The 22,982-nt window shown below is 41.3% G+C and overlaps 1 protein-coding gene across 4 annotated transcripts in view; it reads right to left on the reverse strand.

Moving 5' to 3' along the window:
• lpp (LIM domain containing preferred translocation partner in lipoma) overlaps positions 1-22,982 on the reverse strand; it is a 158,483-nt gene that overhangs the window by 23,494 nt on the left and 112,007 nt on the right. For all 4 annotated transcript variants that reach the window (XM_069150858.1, XM_069150856.1, XM_069150857.1 and 1 more), the window contains 2 exons: positions 18,017-18,113; positions 3,739-3,908 (listed from right to left, as the gene is read on the reverse strand). In XM_069150858.1, the coding sequence (XP_069006959.1) occupies positions 3,739-3,908; positions 18,017-18,113 (267 nt within the window). The remainder of the gene's footprint in view (positions 1-3,738; positions 3,909-18,016; positions 18,114-22,982) is intronic.

Here is a 22,982-nt window from a genome sequence, read left to right on the forward strand (position 1 = left end):
TTACACAGTTTGAGAAAACGGTGCTTTTACAAACTGTTTTCCATGAATTTGTACATATTAAGTCTAAGAATAAAATGAAATATTTAGAAATATTCCAGAATAGTCAAAATGTCAATTACAATCAATTCACATTCACTAATTACTAAATGTTTGACCTAAAATAATAAAAATAAAGGGAAATTCCAGTTCAGTTTGCTTGCCACCCATAAACAGAGGAGTTGCTGGAGGGAGCTGTCCTCAGTCTAATGATTTCCCCTGATGATGTCATGGTGATGTCATCAGGGCTATTTCGGTTTAGCCTAGAGAATCACACATTTTTGTGTTCCGAACTCGGGGCTTTCCTAAAGAAATTAAATGTATGTAGAGCAGGAAGAGCCTGACAAAAGACTACATGTTGAGGTGCATGATGGGAATTCGGTGTTTCTGGTGTTTAACCTTTACTATACAAACATAAGTACCTCTCAGGATTTACTGTAACTAAAATTTTGTTTTCCAAATCCTAGCCAAGATAGCTGAAGTTCCCCTTGATTACAGTCTTTATGCTAAGCTAACTGCCTGCAGGCTGTAGTGTAAGATTCAGCCCACAGACATGAGAACGGTATCAATCCTCTCACCTAACTGTTGGCGAGAAAGTAAATAAGAGTATTTTAAAAATATGTCAAACCATTCCTAGAAAATCAGGAAAAGGCAACATTTAGGACGCACCACAATATTACATAAACTAAACTCAGTTAAAATTCACAAACATTAATTTGCTGGACTGGCCCTTCATGATGGAAAACAGGAGGTTAGTGAGGGATAAGAGCTGTTATAATAAGGCAGGTTGTGTTTGGAAATCTACATCCAAAAAACAAATTCAGAGCGTTTCATTAATGTTCATTTGCTCTCGGACATTCCTAGACTGACTGACTTGGAGGATAACTTGAAGTTTCCCTCTCTCTCTCTGGGATTTGACATTTCTCTTCAGGGACTCAACTCTCACGTTCATTCTCTAATCGTACAGAGGCGTATGACCCTGAGGATGGGAATAAAAGAAGAAGAAATTACTTTCATTAAGAAATTCAGATTTCCCCCATCCTTTTGATCTTGTGCCAGAAGAACATTTATGCTGATGAAATGCATAAATAAAGTTCTTAAATTATCCTGCTCCTCTTTAGCGCATGTATCAGAGTTGGAGAACTTCCAGACAAGACAACTACAATCACAGTGAGTGCCTCTGAAAAGGAATGATTTAGGAGATGGCCTGCCACTGGTTCAAACATTATGTAGCTCAGCTTCAAGACTTCACTAGTAAAGTGCATATGAAGCCATTTCCTGCAACTAATGTACAAGAATATTGTATGTATGTGGTAATATGTGCTGTTAGAAAAATCAACATGAAGTAATTAATACACTTTAAGCCAAATTGATTCCAAGACGTTCCTGAAAAAGCCTCTTCCACCTCCTCAGCCACCAAAAACAAGACTCTCTAATCTACTTATTGACTGACAATCAAATCTGAGAGATCTCTCTTTAAAAGTCTTATTTACAATCTGGACAATAGAACATTTGTGCTTCATAGGAAAATGACTGGCTGACAGCATCTGCATCAGGAGGTCTATAGAAAACAGAGTGGACACATTTGAAACAAAGACATAAAGAAAAATGTCTTTAATTTTCACATCCTGGGTGAACTCATGAACATCTATAGTCATTTGTGGCTCATGTATTTATTTTCCTTTTTCCTAAAAACCTGGAGCCTCCATTCCCCATAATGCAACTCGACTGTCGAGAGCTGAGGGGGAGATTCGGGTGTGTTACACTATAACCTCAAACAGAGATGAGAAGTGGGCGATGGAGATCTGTTTTAAATTCTACAAATTGGCACTCAATTTGTAGAATCTAATGTGTAAGTGAATTCACATTTATTTTGAAATAAACAAACAAGGGAAAAGTTGGGCGACCTGATAGTCCCCTGTTTGATTTCCAGCCAGCTGGATCTTTACAGCATGTGTCTATTTCCCCCATATTTGTTGTCTGTCTCCACTGCACCTTTCTAATGAAAGAAAAATGACACAAAACATAGAGTGAATGTTGGAAGCTGCTGATGTGAAGTTCGCTGGTAGTTGCTCACTACATTGTAAACCTACTTCCCATTTCAGCTTCCAGGAATGACCGCGTAACTGACATGACATCGCTGACAATAAGAAAGTCGAACGCTGTCATTTCCAGCAGCAGACTGGTGGCAAAATTTAACCAAAATTCGAATGAAACTGAACGAGGGAAACACTTCTGCTAAATGATTTCTTTGTGGTTTCACAAGATTACTGTGCAAGAAAACACTTTCATGTGTGTTGTGCAACATATTGGTAAGACGGAATAAGAACTAATAATTAAAAATAACTCGGACAACTTCTGGGATATCTCGCTGTCAATCATTTCCTCTTTCTGGTTTTGATTTTGAAAAGTTAAAAAGAAAACAAAACAAAAAATCTTCTGTCTTATCTTATCGACGAAGATAATTAAAACCATGTTAATATATTCAAATGTGATTTAATAACTCAAGTGCGTTTGAACCATATCTGACTGCTTATCAGCTGTAACTGCAGATAGTTATGCATCATCCGACTGAGTGATGTTTGCATGAAAACAATGTTCTTATGATCATCATCTAATTCGGCAAAGAAGAGCTATCTGAAAATCCCGTGTTATAAAAAGTCAGTGAATCTCTGATAACATTATTCAGCGAGAACAAACGACGTATGTGTCTGGTAGTCCTGGGCTACAAAAAGTGAGTAGCCAAGCCAAGCTGTGCACTACCTCGTCTATTTGCTGCTCACGACTATTTCAGAGGTTAAATCTCAAGCTGTTCAGTTTAAAGTTGCTATTTGCCTTTGACATCACTGCCAACAGGAATAAATCAAATAAAAAACTTTAACCTTAAAACCTGTATTAACGTTTTTTAGCCACTTGGGGACTAATAAAGCTCATAAAGACGATGCAGCGAACATGTTTGCAAAACTTGTCAATCCATCACATAGCAACTCTAATAATTTGTGCACTACGTTCCCCAGCTAGTCGCTAATTCAGTCTGTATACATTGAAATATTCTAGCTTTATACTGCCAACAACAACTGCCCGACAAAAGCTTGATTGAAGTGCGAGGGGAAAAAATAAACAGTCAAGTTGCTGTTTGTAAAACCAAAACAACGAGCTGAAAGACGCTAAAATGCTCCTGAAAGCAAAGTGGTTGGGTCTTCATTTCAGTGCGGGTTCCTCACTCAGAGCAAAACCTTTGAAATGCACATAAAAATATTATTAAGTGCACCTTTAACATGAGCCATTATGTAACCAGCTGTAGCCACTGCCAAGCTACATCGCTGTCAGCTAGCTGTGGTGCTATTTATAGATTAATTGAATGTGTTAGTCTGCTGACACAAGAGCAACTTTGATAGTTAACTGTCACCATAAGCTGTGTGACTGGAAGAAACGATATTCCGGAGAAGAGTTGATAAGAGACGGTTTCAGTAAATGACAAAAGACAAAAAGAAGAGGAAATGAAAATGTGTGCGTGGGCAGAGGTGGCAGCTCTTCGGCCTTTGAGGAGAGGACGTGAGGTTTTGCCTCTGGTGTAAATATGTGAACATTCCCGGCCCAGCGCTACCTGAGGTTGTAACGTGTGCTTTTGAGACACGGACGCATGAGTAACCGGACGAGGCGGTAAGGCGGGTGGATTTGAGAGGACAGAGAGTTGCTTACAATGTAGCATGGCTCACAGTACGCCTTCTTCTCCACAGCGTAGAAGGGTTTGCCACGCAGCTTGGTGCTGCAGGTCATGCAGACGAAGCAGTCGACATGGAAGACCTGATCCATGGCGGTGCAGCCGGTGCCTTCACCCACCACATTCTCTCCACAGCTGGCACAGCGCCCTGGGGAGAGGAAGAGGAGGGCAGGCTGAGAACAGGTTCACTCTGAATCCACAGATACTTCAAGTCAGATAACATTTATCAGTAAACCAGTAGTCACGATCCCATCTCTGAAAATAATGCAAAGATGCAGCAGCAGAGTGTGGCTTTGTTTCCATTCACTGGCAGAGACTGTTGATAGTAAAGTAACCAGATGAGAAACATCCTGCGGGGCAGTTCTTGGGGTTGATGTCCAGGAATTTATGCTTCATTTTTTTTTAGCCCTCTATTAATCTGTATTTGCACCACGGTCTCAAGACCTACCAAGGATTCGGCCAATTAGGCAGCTGATGTCTAAGAACTGTTGGCTGTTTACGTTTGTAATTTTTGCATGCGACAATGCAAACCAATGACGGCATGTATGGGTCTCTATAGAACTCTAAGCAACAGGTCAGTTCAAACAAACATAAAGAAGATCGTTCTGTTAATCTAATTTACTGCTTTGCAAATGTGACTCCTTAGTCAATTATGGCAAAAAGATGATCAGCAGTAACAAAAAGGATTAAAACACAACTTGTAACAAGCAAACTTGTTGTAGTTGCAGGTTTTTTTTAAGAACGGTGGTTGTTAAATGCCAGAAAAAATTTATTGGACAATCAATAACTGTCAACTCCAAGTTCTTGTACTTTCAGAGTGTACAACTAAACGAGCAGTTACTTATTTGGGGGTAAAATCTTTCACTTCATTGAGACCCTAGTATTTCAGGTGGAATCACAGGTAACCACCGGGGGAAGTTCCTGCAGTGGAAAAGCGGTTTATGGGACTATGTCGTCCTCACAAATGCACCCAAATTATTCTGATATCATATGTCACATCCACCTTGTTTTTTTGTTTTTTTTTAAATGAAAGTGTTTCTTAGAATTGAAACTGGTGGCCGAAACAAACAATTAGCCATTATTTACATATCAAAACGATCAGAGATAATGGCATGACAATAAAACATACATGTAAATATTCTGTTGTGAATCGTAAATATGTATTTTTTTGTATTATTAAGAAGAGTTCAAAACAATTTTTGACTCCATTTACAGCTTGAATTCAAGAGGGTCCACAGACCGAGCTGTTTTTCACGGATCAACTCGGCCTACTCGGAGCTGCCCCTTTAAATGATTCTTTTCCTCATGTCAGAAGCTCCTAATCTTCAATTCTATTTCAAACTCTGGATAAGGAAGGATTAAATACTATAATTATGCCACATTAAAGAAACTAAGCACATCACCAAAGACTGACATCTGTTTAAAAAGTCGGCCTTGAAATGATAAAAAGAAAACTTTAGAAGTACAACCAAGTCTTTGTAAAAGGGGCACAAGTGAACTGATTTTATTGCCCCAGAAAGAGGCTGATTGCATATTGCGGGACATGGCATTTGGATATCTTTAATTGAGTTGAAGATATCTTTAATTGAGTTTAAGATGTCCTCGACTCAATGCAAGTTATCTTCAACCCAATTAATAACACTGTCAATTTAATTACTGGTATCTTACAATAATAGGGTTTCAAAAGATATCTGAGAATGTTTTATTTTTTACACATCTGAGGACAGATGCAATCTCTCCGAGGGAGCATGATACAGTATATTTAATTAATTTAAGTTCAGTTCTATGGATCATTTTTCTTCCTTTTTCATATTGTGCTTCATCTAAAGGCAGATTTGGGCGATGATTGACACTCTGTATGTTCTGAACAGAGCGGTTCAAGCGTGTTACAGACAGAGGCGAGACACTAACTGGGGGGAGATAGAGTATCTGATGTTTGCATTTTCACAGTTCCACTTGCTGTTTTCATATCAAAAATTCAAACGGAGTGTAAAGCGGAATCTGTCTCAGGTATCAGCACAACTTTTGGAAGTCAAATGTTGCTGAGATCAAATATCTGCTTGACTGCGAGGCTCGCTAATAGTATTCTAATCTGAGATAACTCATTATCTTACCACAGGCCTCGCTGCAAATGGAGAAAAGTTGCTTAAAGAATGAAGGATCCGCAACTTTTCCAGCAATGTTTTGAAATCATTACTGGAACAATGAAATATCAGTTATTTGTGAGCGTGAAATTACAGGCCTCATCATTCGTTGAGCGAAACATAGACGTGACATTAAACTTGTAAAAATTCTTATCACAACAGCATTTTGTACGTTAATGCGGCGCCCGCTGTCGTCTACGGCGACTCAGAGCGCAGACAAGTTTTCATAAAGCCTGCCATCGGTTTCATCTGTTCCCACAGCTCTATCCACACCTCAATTATGGCTGTGTTACCTACTGTACAGGGAGGCAGATTAAACAAACTAGTGAAGGCACGTCTCGGGGGGACATGTGGGTGTCAGTGGAATCACAAGCAGGGTAATCACTTCAGAGAGCCAGAGGGAAAGAGAAAGGGAGAGAGAGCGAGCGAGAGACAGAGACGGAGCACGCCGAGCCTGTTAGTGGCTTCAGATCACAGGCCATCTTCAGTGAGTGGATGAGAATGCCAAACATGTCCCACAGGGCTCCCACTTTAAATAGCGAGAAGGAAACCTCTCGGAAATCCTTTTCCTTTTGGCAGTCTGTGATCGCGAGGGCCCTCAGGAGCTATTTGTGCACGAGTGTGCGTACAGTGTACACAGCTTTACCCCGACACACACGCACGCGCTCACACAAAAGATCTCTTTTGCGCCAGACATGCCACACATGTCGACGAGCATATACAAACACAGACACATGTATCGTACTGTATACCGTATGCGTACTTGCAGACATGTCATGCCATGCTGCGTGCGGCCCACACATGAACTCACATCGTGGTGGAACGGAGAGCGGCAGATCTGAGGCTGTTCACAGCGGCCTTTAAAACTACTCTATGTTTCTATTTCTATACGGTCCTGCAAAATGTTCAATAATAATAAGATTAAGTCACTTTGTCAATAAAATTACCAAATTGCTCAGACAATAAAATGTTTGTAACCAAACTTTATTTGACTCGCTGTGACAGAAGACATAGAAAAGTAGTAATATTCGAATTGAGGATACTGGAACCAAATAGTGACTTCAAATTTGATAATAGTTGCAGATTCAATTTTCAAATGATTGACTAACTCGCTTTATTTTTTTAATTTTACCTTTATTTTACCAGGAAGTCCCATTGAGATCAAAATCTCTTTTAAAAAGGAGATCTGGCCAAGATAGCAGCAAATTCACAAACATTCAAATGCAGCATACAACATAATTTAAATAATTTAAAAAGCTCTAATTTCTATTGAAATGAATTAATAACTTGTAATATTTCCAATAGTGGTACAATAGAGGACTGTTGGTGTGGGAGGTCAAACTTCTGTCTACTGAAAGACTCAGGTTTTAGGATTTATAATTAAACATTTGATGGATTATAAAATGGAAGAATAACAATTATTTTTTATTTCATTATCCATAAATTAGATTTTTTTTTCCCAAAACAAAAATGTTTTCGACTCTAAACTGTTAGAAAATGGTGAAAAATGTTTGTCACAATTTCCTTAATTTGACAAGTAGATATCTCACCATCTTTCATTTTCTGTCATCAGTCGTTATAATCTCAGATGTTTTTAGTTGACCGTCACAGAAAACCAGCAAAATGTTCCATTCATGAAACTCGGCCCAGAGAATATTTGCCCGACACAACAGCTCTCCAACCTTTCTTCCTTGATCCACCGGCTAGATCGCGATCTACTGGTTGGAGACCCCTGACCATTACCGATCGTATGATCACTTGGGGGCGTCAGAAGCAAGATGTCAGCATGTCATTGACATATCGTCAATGTCAAAGATATGACAGAAATTGTTAGCAAGCAGCTGCTTTGTGAAACATCCAACCGTTACAGAGCAGCATTAGCTTCCACTGCAGTCATGTCGTTGGCAAGTGTCAAACATAAGCCCTGTACTCAGTCTCCTGTAGCTCTGTGTTTGGTCTTCACCACCTCCTGACAGAAATATCTGCTCTTCCGCTGCTAAATGCGCCACGATGTCTGAAGCTGTCTGCTAACTGTGTCTGACCGCTGCTCGGTGCTGAGCAGGTGGTGTACGGGCAGTTTTCACAGCTTATTAGCCGATAACAGCGACCTGTTGTGGCCAAAGATGATGTTCAAAGCTCCAACAGCATCCAGAGAATCGACAGAAAATGACAATAGTTACAGTTTAATGTACGAATGGTCAAGTTTTATTTGATTAAACATGTGGAATGTTTTAGGACTCATGATCACAAATATGATGGGCTGTAAAGGGGTAATATATCGTAGATCTGATTATTGATTTTCGTTATTCCTCTTTTGTGATGTCTTCAAGTGATGTGTTTTGTTTAATGAAAAGTCCAAAACCCCAAAATATTTTATTCTCACATTTGAGAGGGTGGAAGTGGTGAATGTTTTCTTTCATAAATGACTCAAACGATTGACTGGTTATCCAAATTACAGTCAAACTATTTGTTTTCAAAAAAACACTTTAACATTCCCTCTCTTTTTCACTAAGAAAAGACGAGCGTGGAGGCGTTGAGGCGGTTAGTTTGTTGGACTCACATTGTGTGCAGCAGTTACGCAACGACAGAAAAGGTACGAATATACTGTTATCACGAAGTAAGGAAGTGCAGTTGCTGCTGGTATCAAATAAGTTTACAGTGTTCTGAATTGTGAGCCGTCAGACTGCGCCGATGCCTTTTAAAATGTAGCGGCAGGATTTTATCCCTGAGTGTTAAAGGGTTAAGTCACTTCAACGTAATGTAGAAGTTAACCCAGTAAAGGTGAAAGAACTACACGTGTTTAATGAATACCAACACGTCGGGTTGTAAAGAACTCTTCTACTGTACAGAAATGATTCCACAAAGTGTAAAAATGTAAAGCTGTTTAGAGTGTCTGTGTCTGTACAGGCAGATAATAGAGAGGAGGGCAGAGAGTTTTACTATGCTTCACATCAATAATTTCACACATCTGTTGGAAATAAGCATTTTCAATTTTGAGACACTACTTCAATTGACTTCTTGAATAATACAGGACAGCAATTGAAGCAACATCATATTTACCCCTGTGGAGATGATCCCAAATACTTTCGAACTATTTCAGCTGGGCATAAAGGAATCATGAAAGGCCTCACCGCTCCCCAGCGTCCCTTTGCGCAGGGAATGGAACCAGAGTCTTGATATCAAAACTTCAAATACTTCCTGTAGAACCAATGCAATGGTGACGGGGTGGGAGGGGGAGTTCATTTACACTTTACTCACTTTCTTTCCTTTCATTCTTCAATCCTCAGAAGTGTCTCTTCTCTGTTACATCGAAACTCAAAAGAAGGACTGAAGAGAAAAATCTTTTCTTCTTTTCTCTTTTTTTTTTTTTTTTTTTTTTAAAGAAGCACATTCCCTGTGAGCTATAGAGGCTTAGAATGGTTAGACAATTTAATTGGATAAAAGGAAAAGATTAAAGAGGCCCTGACTCTGTTCCATAAATAATTGATTTCTAATGTATTTGTAGTGGCAGTGAGACGCTGTTGTTTGGGATTGGGGGGATGTTGAGTGGCAGAACGCTTCAGATTTCCCTCAGTCTTTGCCTTCTTTGTTTTTTCACGCCGTGATATTGAAGCAGCATGAAAGGCAGAGAGGGAGCACACTTGCAGCTCAATTTGATCTTACATCGTCAGAAATCAAAGATCGTGCATGTAAAGAAGGATCGCAAGGAACTTTTTTTTTTTTTTTTGTGGGAGACCAAACTTTTCACACTATGTTACTAAAGAATACAATTCTGCTGGTGTAACCCTTGCAAACCCCAAAGGCAAATCCAGCAACTGCAGCTCGTATCCAAAACTAATAAAAGATCCACAAAATCCATTTTGGGACTTCAACTAAAGTTTTGTGCTTGGATTAAAATATCCGATAGGTAAAAACACAACTACTGCATGTGTTGGGTGTCGATTTTAAGAACACAGGATGGCTAAAAATGAACAATAACAACTAATGGAAACGCAGCAAATTCTCCTGCTCTTCCTTAATTTTTGGATCGTTTCCACATCTTAATATAAACACCATTAATTCATTGTGACAAGTTCTGAAAGGTGGGCTCAATAAAGGTACAAAGTTGTGATAACTTCTTCACACTTAATTAAACACATAAATAATAGGTCAGCGAGTGGTTAACAGCAGGAAATAAGTCAGTCCAACACATTAGGAGTTTAGCTGCCAGCTACTGAGGAGCCAGAGGCCACGATTTGTTCCCTGCTTCACCCCTTTCCCCTCTAGGTTAATTTACTCTGTTGCCTCATATTGCCCTCCCTGCAGCCCGACAATGCTGTGGCCCCTCAGTTGTCTTGTAATGACAAGAGAAATAGCTGTCATCGCTGCATTTCAATCTCTGAATGCCTCTTTCCTAACCCCTGCCTTTAATCTCATTCCCAATGTCAGCAAATAGCAATCTGCAGAACTGCTGCGGCGATAGTAGAGGAAGGAGGAAAGGCGAGCCCGTGCCACTAAGCATTACGGCTCGGCCTGTCAGGGCCCACAGCGGGGGAGGGGGGGGGGGGCGAGGGGGGGGGGGGGTGTAGGTTACATGTTTTAGAAGCAGGTTGGCAGGAGCGACATGGAGGGGTGCCAGGGACCGCGCGGGGCTGCGAATGGGGTGAAAGAGAGGGAGAAGGAGGAAGGGGGGGAGGAGGAAGGAGGGAGGAGGACGGCGAGGGGCAGGTGAGAGTGTTCGGAGCAGAATATGTGGACAAGCTGCGTGTGTGTCGGGACGCTGTTTATCCGTGCGCCCCGTGTGCTCATAAGTATGTCTGCATTTGCGTGCATGAGCGTGCGGATGTCTGCTCAGTCCTGAGGTCAAACGCTCACTCACAAATGAAATCTAGCAACGTGAGTGCCCGGAAGCCTCAGCTGGGCTCGCACGGCAGCTGATCTTGCAAGCCTCAGTGGAGCTGTCTCAACGAGGCAGGATAGCAAGCGCCGAGCCTGGCGGGGGAGGAAGAGGAGCGGGAGGGGCCGGGGAGGATGGGGGGGGGGGAGGGAGGGGGAGGAGGAGGTCACCTCACGTGAACTGCTGCCAAAAAGCGGGCTTCTGTCGCCGGGAAGAGAAGCCCCATGCTGGCACACTGCATCAGCTGAGAGACTAGAAAGCAGCACTGCGAGGTCAGCGGCAGCGAAGATAATGAGAAGAAACAAAACTATATATATATGGCAAAGAAAGCCCATACAACTCTGCTGAAAAACTGCTTTATGGTTTATGAAAGTCGCCCCCCTGCTCAAAATATGATGAAGTATTGATAACACTACCTTAGCAATTACAAGCAAGATGATGACATAGCAGAAACTGAGAAGATCTCATTCATATGAGTTGAATTACTGACAAAAAAAATAAAAAATGCTGGCGGTTTTTGCAGAAATTCTTTCTTCAATTTGGCAAATTTGTAGATTAAGATTCAAAGCATTTCACATTATTTACATGACAAAAGGGGTGTTAGAAGTCAAATCCACAGCCTCACACTGACACACATACTGCATTTTTCTTGTAAAAGGCAGCTATGATGGATCATCCGTGGGTATTGTGTTGTATAATTCAGCCTTTTGCAGCCGTACATTATAATCCACTGTAGGTGGTATAGTGATGCACAGGCTTTAGACAAGTTGCCATGTCACCAGACTGCCTCGTATGCCGGCCTCCTACCCCTGGGTGGTCTGTGACCTCTTTCCAGCAGAATTATGTGCTTCTGTCTCATAGACGCTGCGGCAACATACGTACACGGAGAACAAGCCTGCACAACAATGGCCGACACCTAGCCACCGTGATTGGAGGAAATCCTCCCAGAGTGGAAGAGGAAACAGGCTCTTCAAGCTAAAGGGCCCATGAGGAGATTACACAAAGCGGGCAGGTTCAAATCAAAGTGATCCAATATGTTTTATTTTGACTATCATTTCTTAATTTTTAATGAAATAATTACACGTCACTTTGTTGTTGGCAGTTTTATTTCGTGTTTTAAATTAATTTCCAATTATCATACCGAAGGTTTCATTACTGGTTGATTTACCAACACCTGTGGTCGCCATGGAGACAGCGAGTAGCGATTAGCACGACAACAAAGACTCGCTGAGCAGCTACTTTGCAGGAAATAAGACAGAGAAGCAGCTGGTGTGTCGGTTTGCCGCGAAGCCAAACAAGCTTCTTTTTTTTTTTGTAAAATAGTTGCTCAAAACTGATCAAAACACTGATTTGACTTCATGCTGCACATGCAGTCGTCTTGTTTTGTAGACCCATATTTCATGTTCAGTGCTGACCTCAGGGACAAACATGGAGCAGTTTCCTGTGACTGTTTCAAAATAAAAGCCGCTTTTTCACACCAGCCGAATGCTTTGAATGTGAAGCAGCGGATGTAGAAAATACTGCCAGCTTTAGCATTAGCTTTGATACAGGAAGTAAACAGGCTGAAATCAATGAGATCAAATTATAAACAGTAAAACTGGTTCACATCTGTGCATGTTTCCTGAACGCAAGGCAGTAGGGGCGGACTCCACAGCTACCAATGAAAACTACAATACATAGGGAGGTAATTAAAGAATATTAATATTAAAATATGAAGCTCAAAAAGTATCAAAAAGGAGGTTTGACTTGATTAAAATCTTGAGTATTAAGGTTTAACACATCTTATTTGATTACATTTATTTTAAAGCACTGAGTTTTTAACATGATCATTTTGCACCTGCTTGTTTACACACTGAATGAATGAAAAATGACATGAAAGGCACACCTTCACACGCCAGATGGAAACAGTATTGGGGGAGACGGTTGGCCAAAGGCATTTGGAGATTGTGGAGGTGGAGCGTGGTGGGGAGGCGGGTGGGGGTGTAGGGGGGTGGGGGGGGGGTGTCTTTTTTTAGGCAGCGGAGAGGTTTTCACTTTGACACACATCCCACTTGTTATGACATGTAGAGGCACATCTAAAAGCAAACTCCTAAGAGGTTGCTGAGGGCGACCTCAGTAAAATGCAAATGAATTCCACCAGAGTATCTTAGACAATGCACAAAGCTGTCTAAAGTGGGAGCCTATTAATACATTAAGTTGTGATGCTCAGTTGTGTTTTAAAGAATTAAAGTCAGCACCACAAAGAGCGCACTGCGTGAACCTAAACTTTTTCTGACCCAATTACCTAAGGTGATCTGTTCTGACTCCTCTGGCCTGCACTGTTACTGGAGCTCCACTGCCATTTGTATCTCTTCCAAGATTCCTCATGAACTTTTCATGTGAGGTGTCTTATAAATTATGAGTGCTCCTCCAGCTGACATTATGAGGGGAAAAATGGCAAAGCCTGCCTTTTCTTCTCGGGCTCTTATCATAAAACAAAGGCTAGCTCAAACCAGGAGGAAAGGCTTTCCCGACAGCTCAGAGACCTGTGTGGAGTACAGTGCGCCCAAATGAATCTCTGCTAATTTCCAATGGCTGTCTCTCCACCGTCTGATAATAACATTTATGCCACCGCTCAGAAATCTCCCTGGAAAATCACTCGGTATAAATATTGATCGGATATTAAAATTTCACGCCTTTCTTAATTCTATACAGTGGGAAGCTGGAAGTCTGAGATCACGTGGAGGAATTCTCAACTTGTCATTTTGGTGTTAAAGGAGAAGTAAAAAAAAAAGAAAAAGAAAGATTCTCTGCGGCAGAAGGAACTACACTGCATAAGTATCATCATCACTAATTGTAAATAATGCAAGCATCTCATCGTTTCAATTATTCAGCTTTATGTCCTGGTTTTGGTTGACAGAAATGTAGTGATGACAAAATATTGTAAGTTCCTCTGATGCACAAATGCCAAGGCATCTGTACTGCAAGCTGAGTAGCTGTGTCTTATTAGATTTCCACAAACACAGTACACCTACGCACAACCTAAGTGGATTAAATATGACGGATGATGACATTTGGAGAAAAGGCTCTTTCAGATTACTCAAATCTAATCTGGAACTCTAAATCAGGACTAATCAGTTGCTTTTCAAAGAAGCTTCAATCACAGGGGGGGATTTCTGGCTTGCAAACTGGGTTTCTCGCAAGAAAAGCCGTTCTTTTATACTGCATCATTTTCAGGTTTTTTCACAGCTTGAGGAGCGTTTGCATTTGAGAGCGGCTGCTTCTTATCTGCCTGTTTTGCCACTGAAAGTCTTCAAAAGACTTGTCCGGTGTAATTGCTGGACTGCAGCTCGCCAAACTAGAGCCTATAATAGTGTTGTGTAAATTACGAATGGCGCTCCGCTGAGTCTAATGAAAAAGTTTCTTTGTGACATCACAGAGCCTGAGTGTAATGTTAATTTATTTCAATTAACCCCCTCTGGACCAATGAGAACTCACGATGTCGGTTTCAGATTAGAGACTCTTCAAAGACATTAGTGACACCAATAAAACTTTGCTATAGGAAGACAATGATCCAGTCCAGTAGTGCGCTAGAGATCGCAGCCCCACTTTGATTAATCTTGTTAATTAATTGCCTTAGGGTTTCAACAACTGCGAGCCCCCTTTCCCCCCCTGTACCCCTGGCAAAAAAGAACAGGCTCGGGTGCCAGTAGATTCTTTGTAATTACAAAAGTCTTGTGCACTGGGACTGGTTCTCCCAACAGCCCTGGATGTACAGTAAGAAACACGCCGGACTGAAGTTCATTTTCACATAACAGCGGTGACTTTGTGTACATTATTCAGTGGGGGGAGGAAGACGGCTCTGTGGATTTGCAGAGCAGCATGTGCCTGCGCTTGAACTCTCTCCTAATGAGTCCCAACAGTGAGTCGCGGGCTCCTGCCCTCACCCTCATCGCTATCTCTCAGTTAATGCAGCTGTCGCCTTGTTTAACCACAAGATGACCCTCCCTCCCCCTCCACTGCAGCAACAGCCAGCCGCTGTCAGCCGGGGACGCACACGCTATCCCTAACTTGCTCTGGCTACCTCAGCTTACATGTGACCCATTTCTCAACTCCCATGCCCTTGCCTCACCAGCCCTCAGCCATTCAGCCTCATAGTCTGCAAACAGTGGTAACCTCATGCATGGTATGGCAGGGTTCATGTCAGGTCTGCGTCGCGGACACATTCACTCCAAAATTAGGCCACTCCTCTGTAAAACGACTACACTTTGCTTAAGCCAGCAGATCCATTTGACCTATGTCTAATGTGAACCAATTAAGGTCTTTACATAGTGCGCAGCAACGTGAAGCCGAATATCCCTTAATACCAGTTAAATACATGTCCCTGTAGCTATAATACACCTACACATGCTATCATGGTGTGCTGTGTGATTATGTGCTGATATAAAGCCCGCTCCACAGCCGCACTGAATGTATTGAATGAGGTATCTAATGGGCATGGGAACTAATTCCAGGGCAAAGGGGATTAAAGGCTCGAGAAGAGAGAGCAGCAGAGGGATGGCACTCGCTGGCAGCTCAGGGTATAGAGGGCGGAAAAATAGAAATGAAACATAAATGCACAGAATCCTTGCCTTTTGAATCCTATTTTGCAAAACAGTATTAAAATTGATATTTTGTTTAATCCTGGCAGTCATATTTCTATTTTTTTCAAATGGGAACAAAATTAAATATCAAAAGATGAAGAAAGAGAGATGTTTAAAAAGAAAAAAAAGGACGGCCAATTAAACGTGATAGTTTAAAAAAAAAAAAAAAAAAAAAAAAAAAAAAAATTTAAATCTGTATGTTTCATCTGCCTTTACTGTATCTCATTTTTATTCCTTCTTTAGTAATCCTTTGATCAAACAGATACAGTTTTGAGACGCTACCTTGAGGACTGACTGGAACAGCAGATGCTGTTTCTACATCATCGAAATGAATGGATATGAAGCACCAACAATATTGGGTAGGTTTTGTCTGTATCATACACAGCTGCACTGTACGCTACAGCCTCCAGCCAGTTTCCAAAAACAATGGTCCAGTGATACCAAACTAACTTTGTAGGTCACCGGGTGGACTAATCTAGGAAAGTTGATGCCAGCTTTATGCTATCAACCCACTATTCCACATTATCTTATTCAACGATTAAACCTGGCAGAAAATACGTTTTATAGTAGAAGCAGAAGTTTCTGATTCTTTTTTTCTTTCGCTGAGAAGCCTGGTTGGTTGTTTTAGCTTCACAAAATGTCACAGCAAAAAGTGACAGAGTGAGAGCTCCTAATGAGATCACATTGCCTGAGCTAATGTTTATAGATGTGCTTTTGAAATGCATCAAAAAGACTTCTGTTTGTCTGCAAGGCTATTCCTACTAGTAGTTGCAGTGAATCATACAGTGAGTCACGGGCTTATTTGAGCCACTTTTCTACTAGCACCTATAAAAGCTATTATTATGAAGTCACTGTTGTCATGTCAGCGACACTTACAGCAGAGAATAGGTCCATTTATAGCAAAAATTACTATTTTGTTTTGTTCAAGCACCAACGTGGGATTGAGGGAGCGCATTAAATCGCCCCCAGCACAACACAGAGCGAACGCATCACTGTGATATGTGATACACAACACGGACAAGGCTAACGATCCTGACGCCATGTGTGGTAATGAGAAACTTGAACAGAGGGAGGGGGGGGGGGGGGTCAATTAAGAGAGACAGTAAAATCAGGGGAGATGGAAAATACCAGCTGTGTCTTCAGGAATGTAACTGGTGGTGAGAAAGTCAGCTGACGTCAAGTATATATTTTATTAAAAAAAAAAAAAAAAATGTAAAAGTGCTTCGTATTCACTTCACAAAAATTCCTACAATTTTGTATAGAATACAGAAATGGATTTTGGAGCGCTGCATGAAGATTGTGTCCTTTGGGATTCATTTGTTCCTCTTGAGCCATTACACACTCCAACACCGTAGTACATGCTAATATTGTGTGTGTGTGTGTGTGTGTGTGTGTGTGTGTGTGTGTGTGTGTGTGTGTGTGTGTGTGTGTGTGTGTGTGTGTGTGTGTGTGTGTGTGTGTGTGTGTGTGTGTGTGTGATGTATCTCAAGAGACTTCCTGGTTAAATGAAAGCTAAATTAAGGAATAAAAATAACACTGATATTTTGAACAGTCAATGTGAAAAAAGGAAGCTGTTTCTATTAATTCAGTCCATTTTGTAACATGCTATTGTTAATGTGCTAAACTAGTGCTAACAAAATGCTAAATACATACAGTATCTCGACTTTGACACCGGTTTTTATGTGACTTTATTTATTTCTGGAAATAGCATTTGTTCTCACTACCTGCTCTTAATGGAGGTTTTTGTCAGGTGAACAGATTCACTTTGTTTTGATGCTAAAATTTGTCTTGGCTAGCTGGAAATATTTCTTGGTAGCAAGAATAGTGTTGTCAATTGTAATGTTTGTTTTTTTTTATTCCAAACTGTAGTTTAATAATAAAAGAAAAGTAAATGTGGGATAAAGTTCAGGTAGCCTGATAATTCATTCCTTTCAGAGCCTCCCCATTATATTATGTTGTCTTATTATACACTCACTGAGAAGAAGACACGTCAGCTGCATAGTTTATTATTATTATTTGTTTCAGATTTTGTGTTGATTTAGATTTTACACAAACTAAGGGCGTAGCTTTGCTTTGTTTTTACAGACAATACGCACATTTGTGTTCAATAACCTTTTCTCTTCAGAACTTTTTTCCAATGATTTTAAACACATCTTTTGAACGTTTTAATAATTCAAATTAGAGTTAAAAAAAAAAAAAAAAAAATCATGAATAAATATAACGGATTTTCACAATAAATGTGACAAGATTGTCTGTTGATTTGGTGCTACATGTTTCCAGAGTTTCGAGTGTTTAATGAAATGCTGCTTTATGACCACAGCAAAGCTCAAACACTAAGCTATCTTTAAACCATCTCAAATGCTCCTAATTGTTCTGATCTTTTAATCAAGTCCTGAACTTAGAGCCAGACATTTCTCCATGCACAATTCACATTCCCCTACGCCAACTTGTCGTCAGCAATTGCGTGTCTTTATGTCTATACCAAACATTTAGCAGACATTCAGACTAGCTGCAGTCGGTTTTTTTTTTCCATTTTATTTCGATCTGTGTTTTTCCTGCTGTCAAAAGGCCTGTTGCCAACCAAGTGTGAGTGAGATAAGCTGCGGTATCTTACCAAAATATTCCTCAGATGGAGGGTTGTCCATGTCGAACAGCATCTTCTTGGTCAGGCGTTCCAGCTCGTCTTCAGGGTGGGCCACGGGAGCGCCGCCCTGAGAACCACACAAAGCAGCACTAAGTACCTGAGATTCACGCAGCTGTACGGTAATCTCAGATGGATATTATCTATGCCACTTCAAATGAGAACAAAGAGTGTGGAAAATGTATTGCTTCACAACATGTGTCCAGCCTTAACTTAAAGCTGTGCAAAAATCCAGTTTAATAAATCAGGGTGAAGCGCCGTCTCAAGGTCAAACAGAAAACATTGACTGTAATTAACATGCAGTGGATGGTGTTCGGTCTGCCGTTTCCCTCTGAGATATCTGACCCTGGCTCAGGCCCCGGTGGTGTGAAGCCCAGAAGGTTGTGCATTTCCTTCTGTGCAACACAAGCATGTGGGAAAAGCACTGTGACCCTGACTAATCCTTGTGTTTGGAAAATAATGATAGCAGAAGGAAAAGAAGAGGCAAACATTAGAAGAAAGCTGCTTTTTAAGTCGTGTACATTTGGCTGATGGGTCGTGAGATAGTTGTTTAGTCGTAGTCTGAGCACAAAGAGGCTTCAGGTGAGAGCTGTGCTGGGGTCTAATCTGTAAAAGATTCTGGAAGGATGACATAACTCTCTGAAGATGCCACTTCCTTCCTTTCCTTGTGAGCCTGCCCTCTTTCTTATCATGCAGTCTCTGACATCTGCCTGCTGTGTGTCTGTATAGGGCTGACGTGTTTTGCCTGACATTTTCTGCCAATCATCCTTAGAGCCCGAGTACCCCCCCCTCCACCCCCCACCCCTCTTCCGGCTCACGGCGCAATCCCGTCACAGGTGCGTGTGTCCTATTCAGACACCCCGGAGGCCTGAACTTGACTCTTTTCGTGCTGCGTGGCGGAGTTTTTTTTCAGAAATCAGTGACACTCGGATGACCTTTCCTAGATCTGCGGCCGGCTGAATCTTTACAGTAGATTTGATTTTCAATATTGCGACATGGGCCGAGATCCGAGCTGACCTTTAAGGTGTTCCTAATTGTGACATCTGGGAGCTGGGTGAATGTTAGCGAAGGGTCAGGTTTTCTACTAATTTATTCGTGGTTTACTGTGTCACATAAAAGAATCAGATTCATCAATAAGAGATTTAGAGAGAAAACATTTTTGTATTCAGAATGAAAGAGTAATTATAGCTTCTGTCACACAACTGTTATGGTGTTATTGACTCAATTAGTCTGCATGTACCCCTCGGATGGATACCAAGGCCTTTAGTGTATTATACTCTGTGTAATTCATTCATTTAGTTCAAATCACTCAAGTCTCTGGTACTCCTATTTACCTCCTAACAGTCTGTGTTTAACACTGTTAAAACCGAGGTATGTAACAACACGAGTTCTTTAAATAACAACATGCTAAATGTTTTAATTTCCTAATTCTCTTCATGGCAGCAGTGTTGTGTCACTGTTCCAATGCCAAAACCGAGACGCAATCATAAAGAACTGCGGCTGTCTAAATTCTCAGACTTCCACTCGCGTAGTACACAACACGTTAGTACACCTACTTACGTAGCGCTATTGTTGTGTAAAATCAAACACGGCCGTTGTGCACTCACCAAAAACGACGGCCGCAACATTTGAATGCATCACCCGCCGACATATCTGTCGGCTTCGTTTGGGCATTTTACTAAAAATGTATGTGTTTGCACGCACACAGTAAACATACTGACGGCATCGATCAGACAGCGGAATAGTGGTAATTAGTGAAACATAAACACATTCTTTGTCTGCAGCTTCCTCGTCTGCCAACTCCAGCAGTTAAGACAATAGGCCGGTGGTTCCACCTCCTCTGCTCCGTAGCCAAGATGATTTCACACTCAACTTTTTGACTCTTAGTGTTCTGCATGTTGCCATACCCGTCAGCTTGAACGCAATAGCCCGTGTTGCAACCGGCAGAGCGGTGAGGGGTTTGCACAGTAACCACGTTGCAATAACCATGAGCAGATGACTGATTACTGTTCTAGCTAATTTGGGTTTGGTGGGTGTCACGCTATGAGACGTTAGAGCAGGCTGTGTGCAAGACAGGATGGTATAAACAGGAAGTATATCAGTCTGCTCTGAGAAATATTAATGAGTTTCAAAAGAATTTTCATGTTATCTAAAAATGATTGTTTATGGCTTAATCTGCCTTATATACATATCATTGCAAGGGTGAGAAATTTGTTTCAATTATTGGGTAAATTTGGAAGCATATTTCATTTTCCAGACCCAGTGTGGACATTTTCTTAGCTTGTTTAATTTATCCTTTGTTTATTTAATTTAATATATTTAGGAAAATTACACATAATAATACAATAATAAATTATATTTCTAAAACGAGTTATTCTGAATAAGAGATGCAGTTAAATGTTTTTTTTTTTAAGTAAAACACAACCCTTTTTTGTCGCACTATGACACTTAGGGAGTAGGCAGTTTTAAATGTTACATTTTTTAATTGTAAGCCATGCATTTACATTTCTGTCTTTCGAAGATGTTTGATAACATCACAAGTTATAATGTAAACAAGAAAGTGAAATTTCAAATGATATTTGAGGTCCATATTGTTTGTATTAGGGCCATATTTGGCCCACGGGCCGCTATTTGCCTACCACCGTATTATGGTATGAGAGTAAAATAATAGTGTTGCATTTCAGGGTTAATTTGTTTTCATTTGACTCAGTCTATGTGTCAAAGTTGAAAGAATCTATATACTGCAGGTGTAACTTCAAGAACACATTAAAGGTAGTAATGCATATGTACATTATTTTGAAATGATTACAGTCAACGGTCTGCTGAGTTTAATCCCAGACAGAGAGAAAACGCTGAGCTTTGCTTACTGTCCACAATGTATCAAGGAGCGTCTAAACTTTATGATGCATGACGTTCGCTCGGTCCGGCTCAGGATGCAGCAGGCTGATAATGGAAGCCCAAACAGTAGGCCTCATTAACTCTGAGGGATCGACGCGTTCGACGTGCAAATCTCTCTGCCATGTCTCTCCAGAGAGCCGCTGGGGCAGAGCTCTGGATTCCTTGGCACCTTGTGCCTCCTCAGCCGCTCAGCCATCACTGGCCGGGATCACATGATGGAGGATTAGGAAGAGATGAAAGGGAACATTCCTCAGTGGTTGGGTAGTCCTCTGTTGTCACCTTAAATCCCTTTCCTTTTTTTAATAATACACAACGGTCAAAGGTGGTATGCAGGGAGCAGCTGAATTCCAATGCAACAAGATGCACAAAAGACAACAAAATAAATCTGTTCAATGCTCGTACACCTCAAAGACGTGCTCCTGTTGTCAACCTTCAGCTCATTATGCCTGTGTTGTTAGTTTGAGACAGTGAAGTAGACGATTTAAAACTGTTAATCTTAGCTCCACATCAAAAGCACATTGGAGAGGGAACGAAATGCTGCTATTACCAGAAACAGACTTTTGAGTTTAAGCTTCATTTATATCTTATCCACTCTTTGACACCCCGCAGCAATGCACTGCCAGAGAGTTTAAAGCACCTTGTTAGGGAGTCTTTTGTGACAGCACGGAATAATTTTTCACTTGAATAAGAGAAAGAAATTGCTTCCCTGCATGCTTTATGATTGCTTCGCTGTTCCTGTTCAGCTTTTCAGAGGCAACAATAGAAACCATACAGCAGCTATACGTGCTGCAGACATGATTTTTTTTTTTCAGTTATGTCTGGCTCAATTCAGTAAATTGTTTGCCTACGCCCTCAGGACACTCAGCCGCAGTTTCATTGAAGTTAGTGCTTAAATTTAGCAGCGACTGGGTTAACAGCTGCACCTCTTTTCCACTGTTCTCCCAGTGTGAAGAGGCTTACAGGTTCAGGTCATCTGCCATCTGCTTTTTTAGCTATAATACCACTGACAGGCATCCTGATGCACAACTGAATGACTTCCACTTGACCAATGATTTTTAGAGCGTAGTTAAATGCCAGAGCACTTAGAATCAAACACAACAATAACATCTGTAAGTGACCAGTGTTGCGTGCTACCTGATACAGCATGACAGAGCCGGGGAGCCGATCACTGCCCGACTGCCACATCTATGAATAAAGCTGTGCGCGCCACCCACTGTGGAATTGGCATTGTGTCAGAACTGATTAGGTGAGGAGTGGAGCGGGTTTGGTGGGGCTGGGGGGCTCGGTACGTACTCTCACCTGATGCCCTGACAGCACTGTGTCCCGCTAAGAACCAAACCTCAGGCTCTGTCATTGCCGCATCCGCTGCAGTGACAGAGTGAGCAGGAGCGACAACTGTTCTCAGGGCATCAGATCTGCACCTTTGTTAGCGGAGGTGGAACAAAGGAGTGCAGGAGAACAGGAAGCTGGAACTATTTACATATCAGCACCAGCGACGGTGCAGCGCGAGGGAAACGTATAGATCTGTAGGATAAAACACGGCAGGGCACGTCAGCTCTGGCTGTCACAGTACTGATGAAACAATACTAGAGGTACACGTGTGTTATAATATGAGGGTACAAAAATGATGTTGATCTGATCCTCCTGCTGTCTGGATCCAGACATACTGACAGGTATTTTATTTTCAAATTATTATTTTGTCATTTTGTCATCTGAATGACCGGAGAAGGAACGCAGTGCTGCGGTTCGTGGTGTTGCCAACTTAGTGATTTTTGCTACTACTTCTCTCATTACAGGACAGTCCAGTGGACTTAATCAATAAACAAATAGAAAGACAAACAAACAGTAGCGACATTTCTTCCTACCTTGCAGGGCTCAAGTGTAACAGTGATTTACTGAAGGGTTGGACATGTGAGGGTTAAAAACTACAGCGCTTGTTCAATATAGTATAATTACCTATAAACTGACTCCAGCAGATGTGAGACATCCACATCTGCCTACTTTTGCCGGCAGCTTTGTGCTTTTTAGCGCCAAGTTGGAT

The sequence above is a fragment of the Embiotoca jacksoni genome, unplaced genomic scaffold, assembly GCF_022577435.1.
Source record: "Embiotoca jacksoni isolate LCO1_2020_lvr unplaced genomic scaffold, fEmbJac1.0.p SCAF_16, whole genome shotgun sequence".
In the NCBI taxonomy this organism is placed as follows: domain Eukaryota; kingdom Metazoa; phylum Chordata; class Actinopteri; family Embiotocidae; genus Embiotoca; species Embiotoca jacksoni.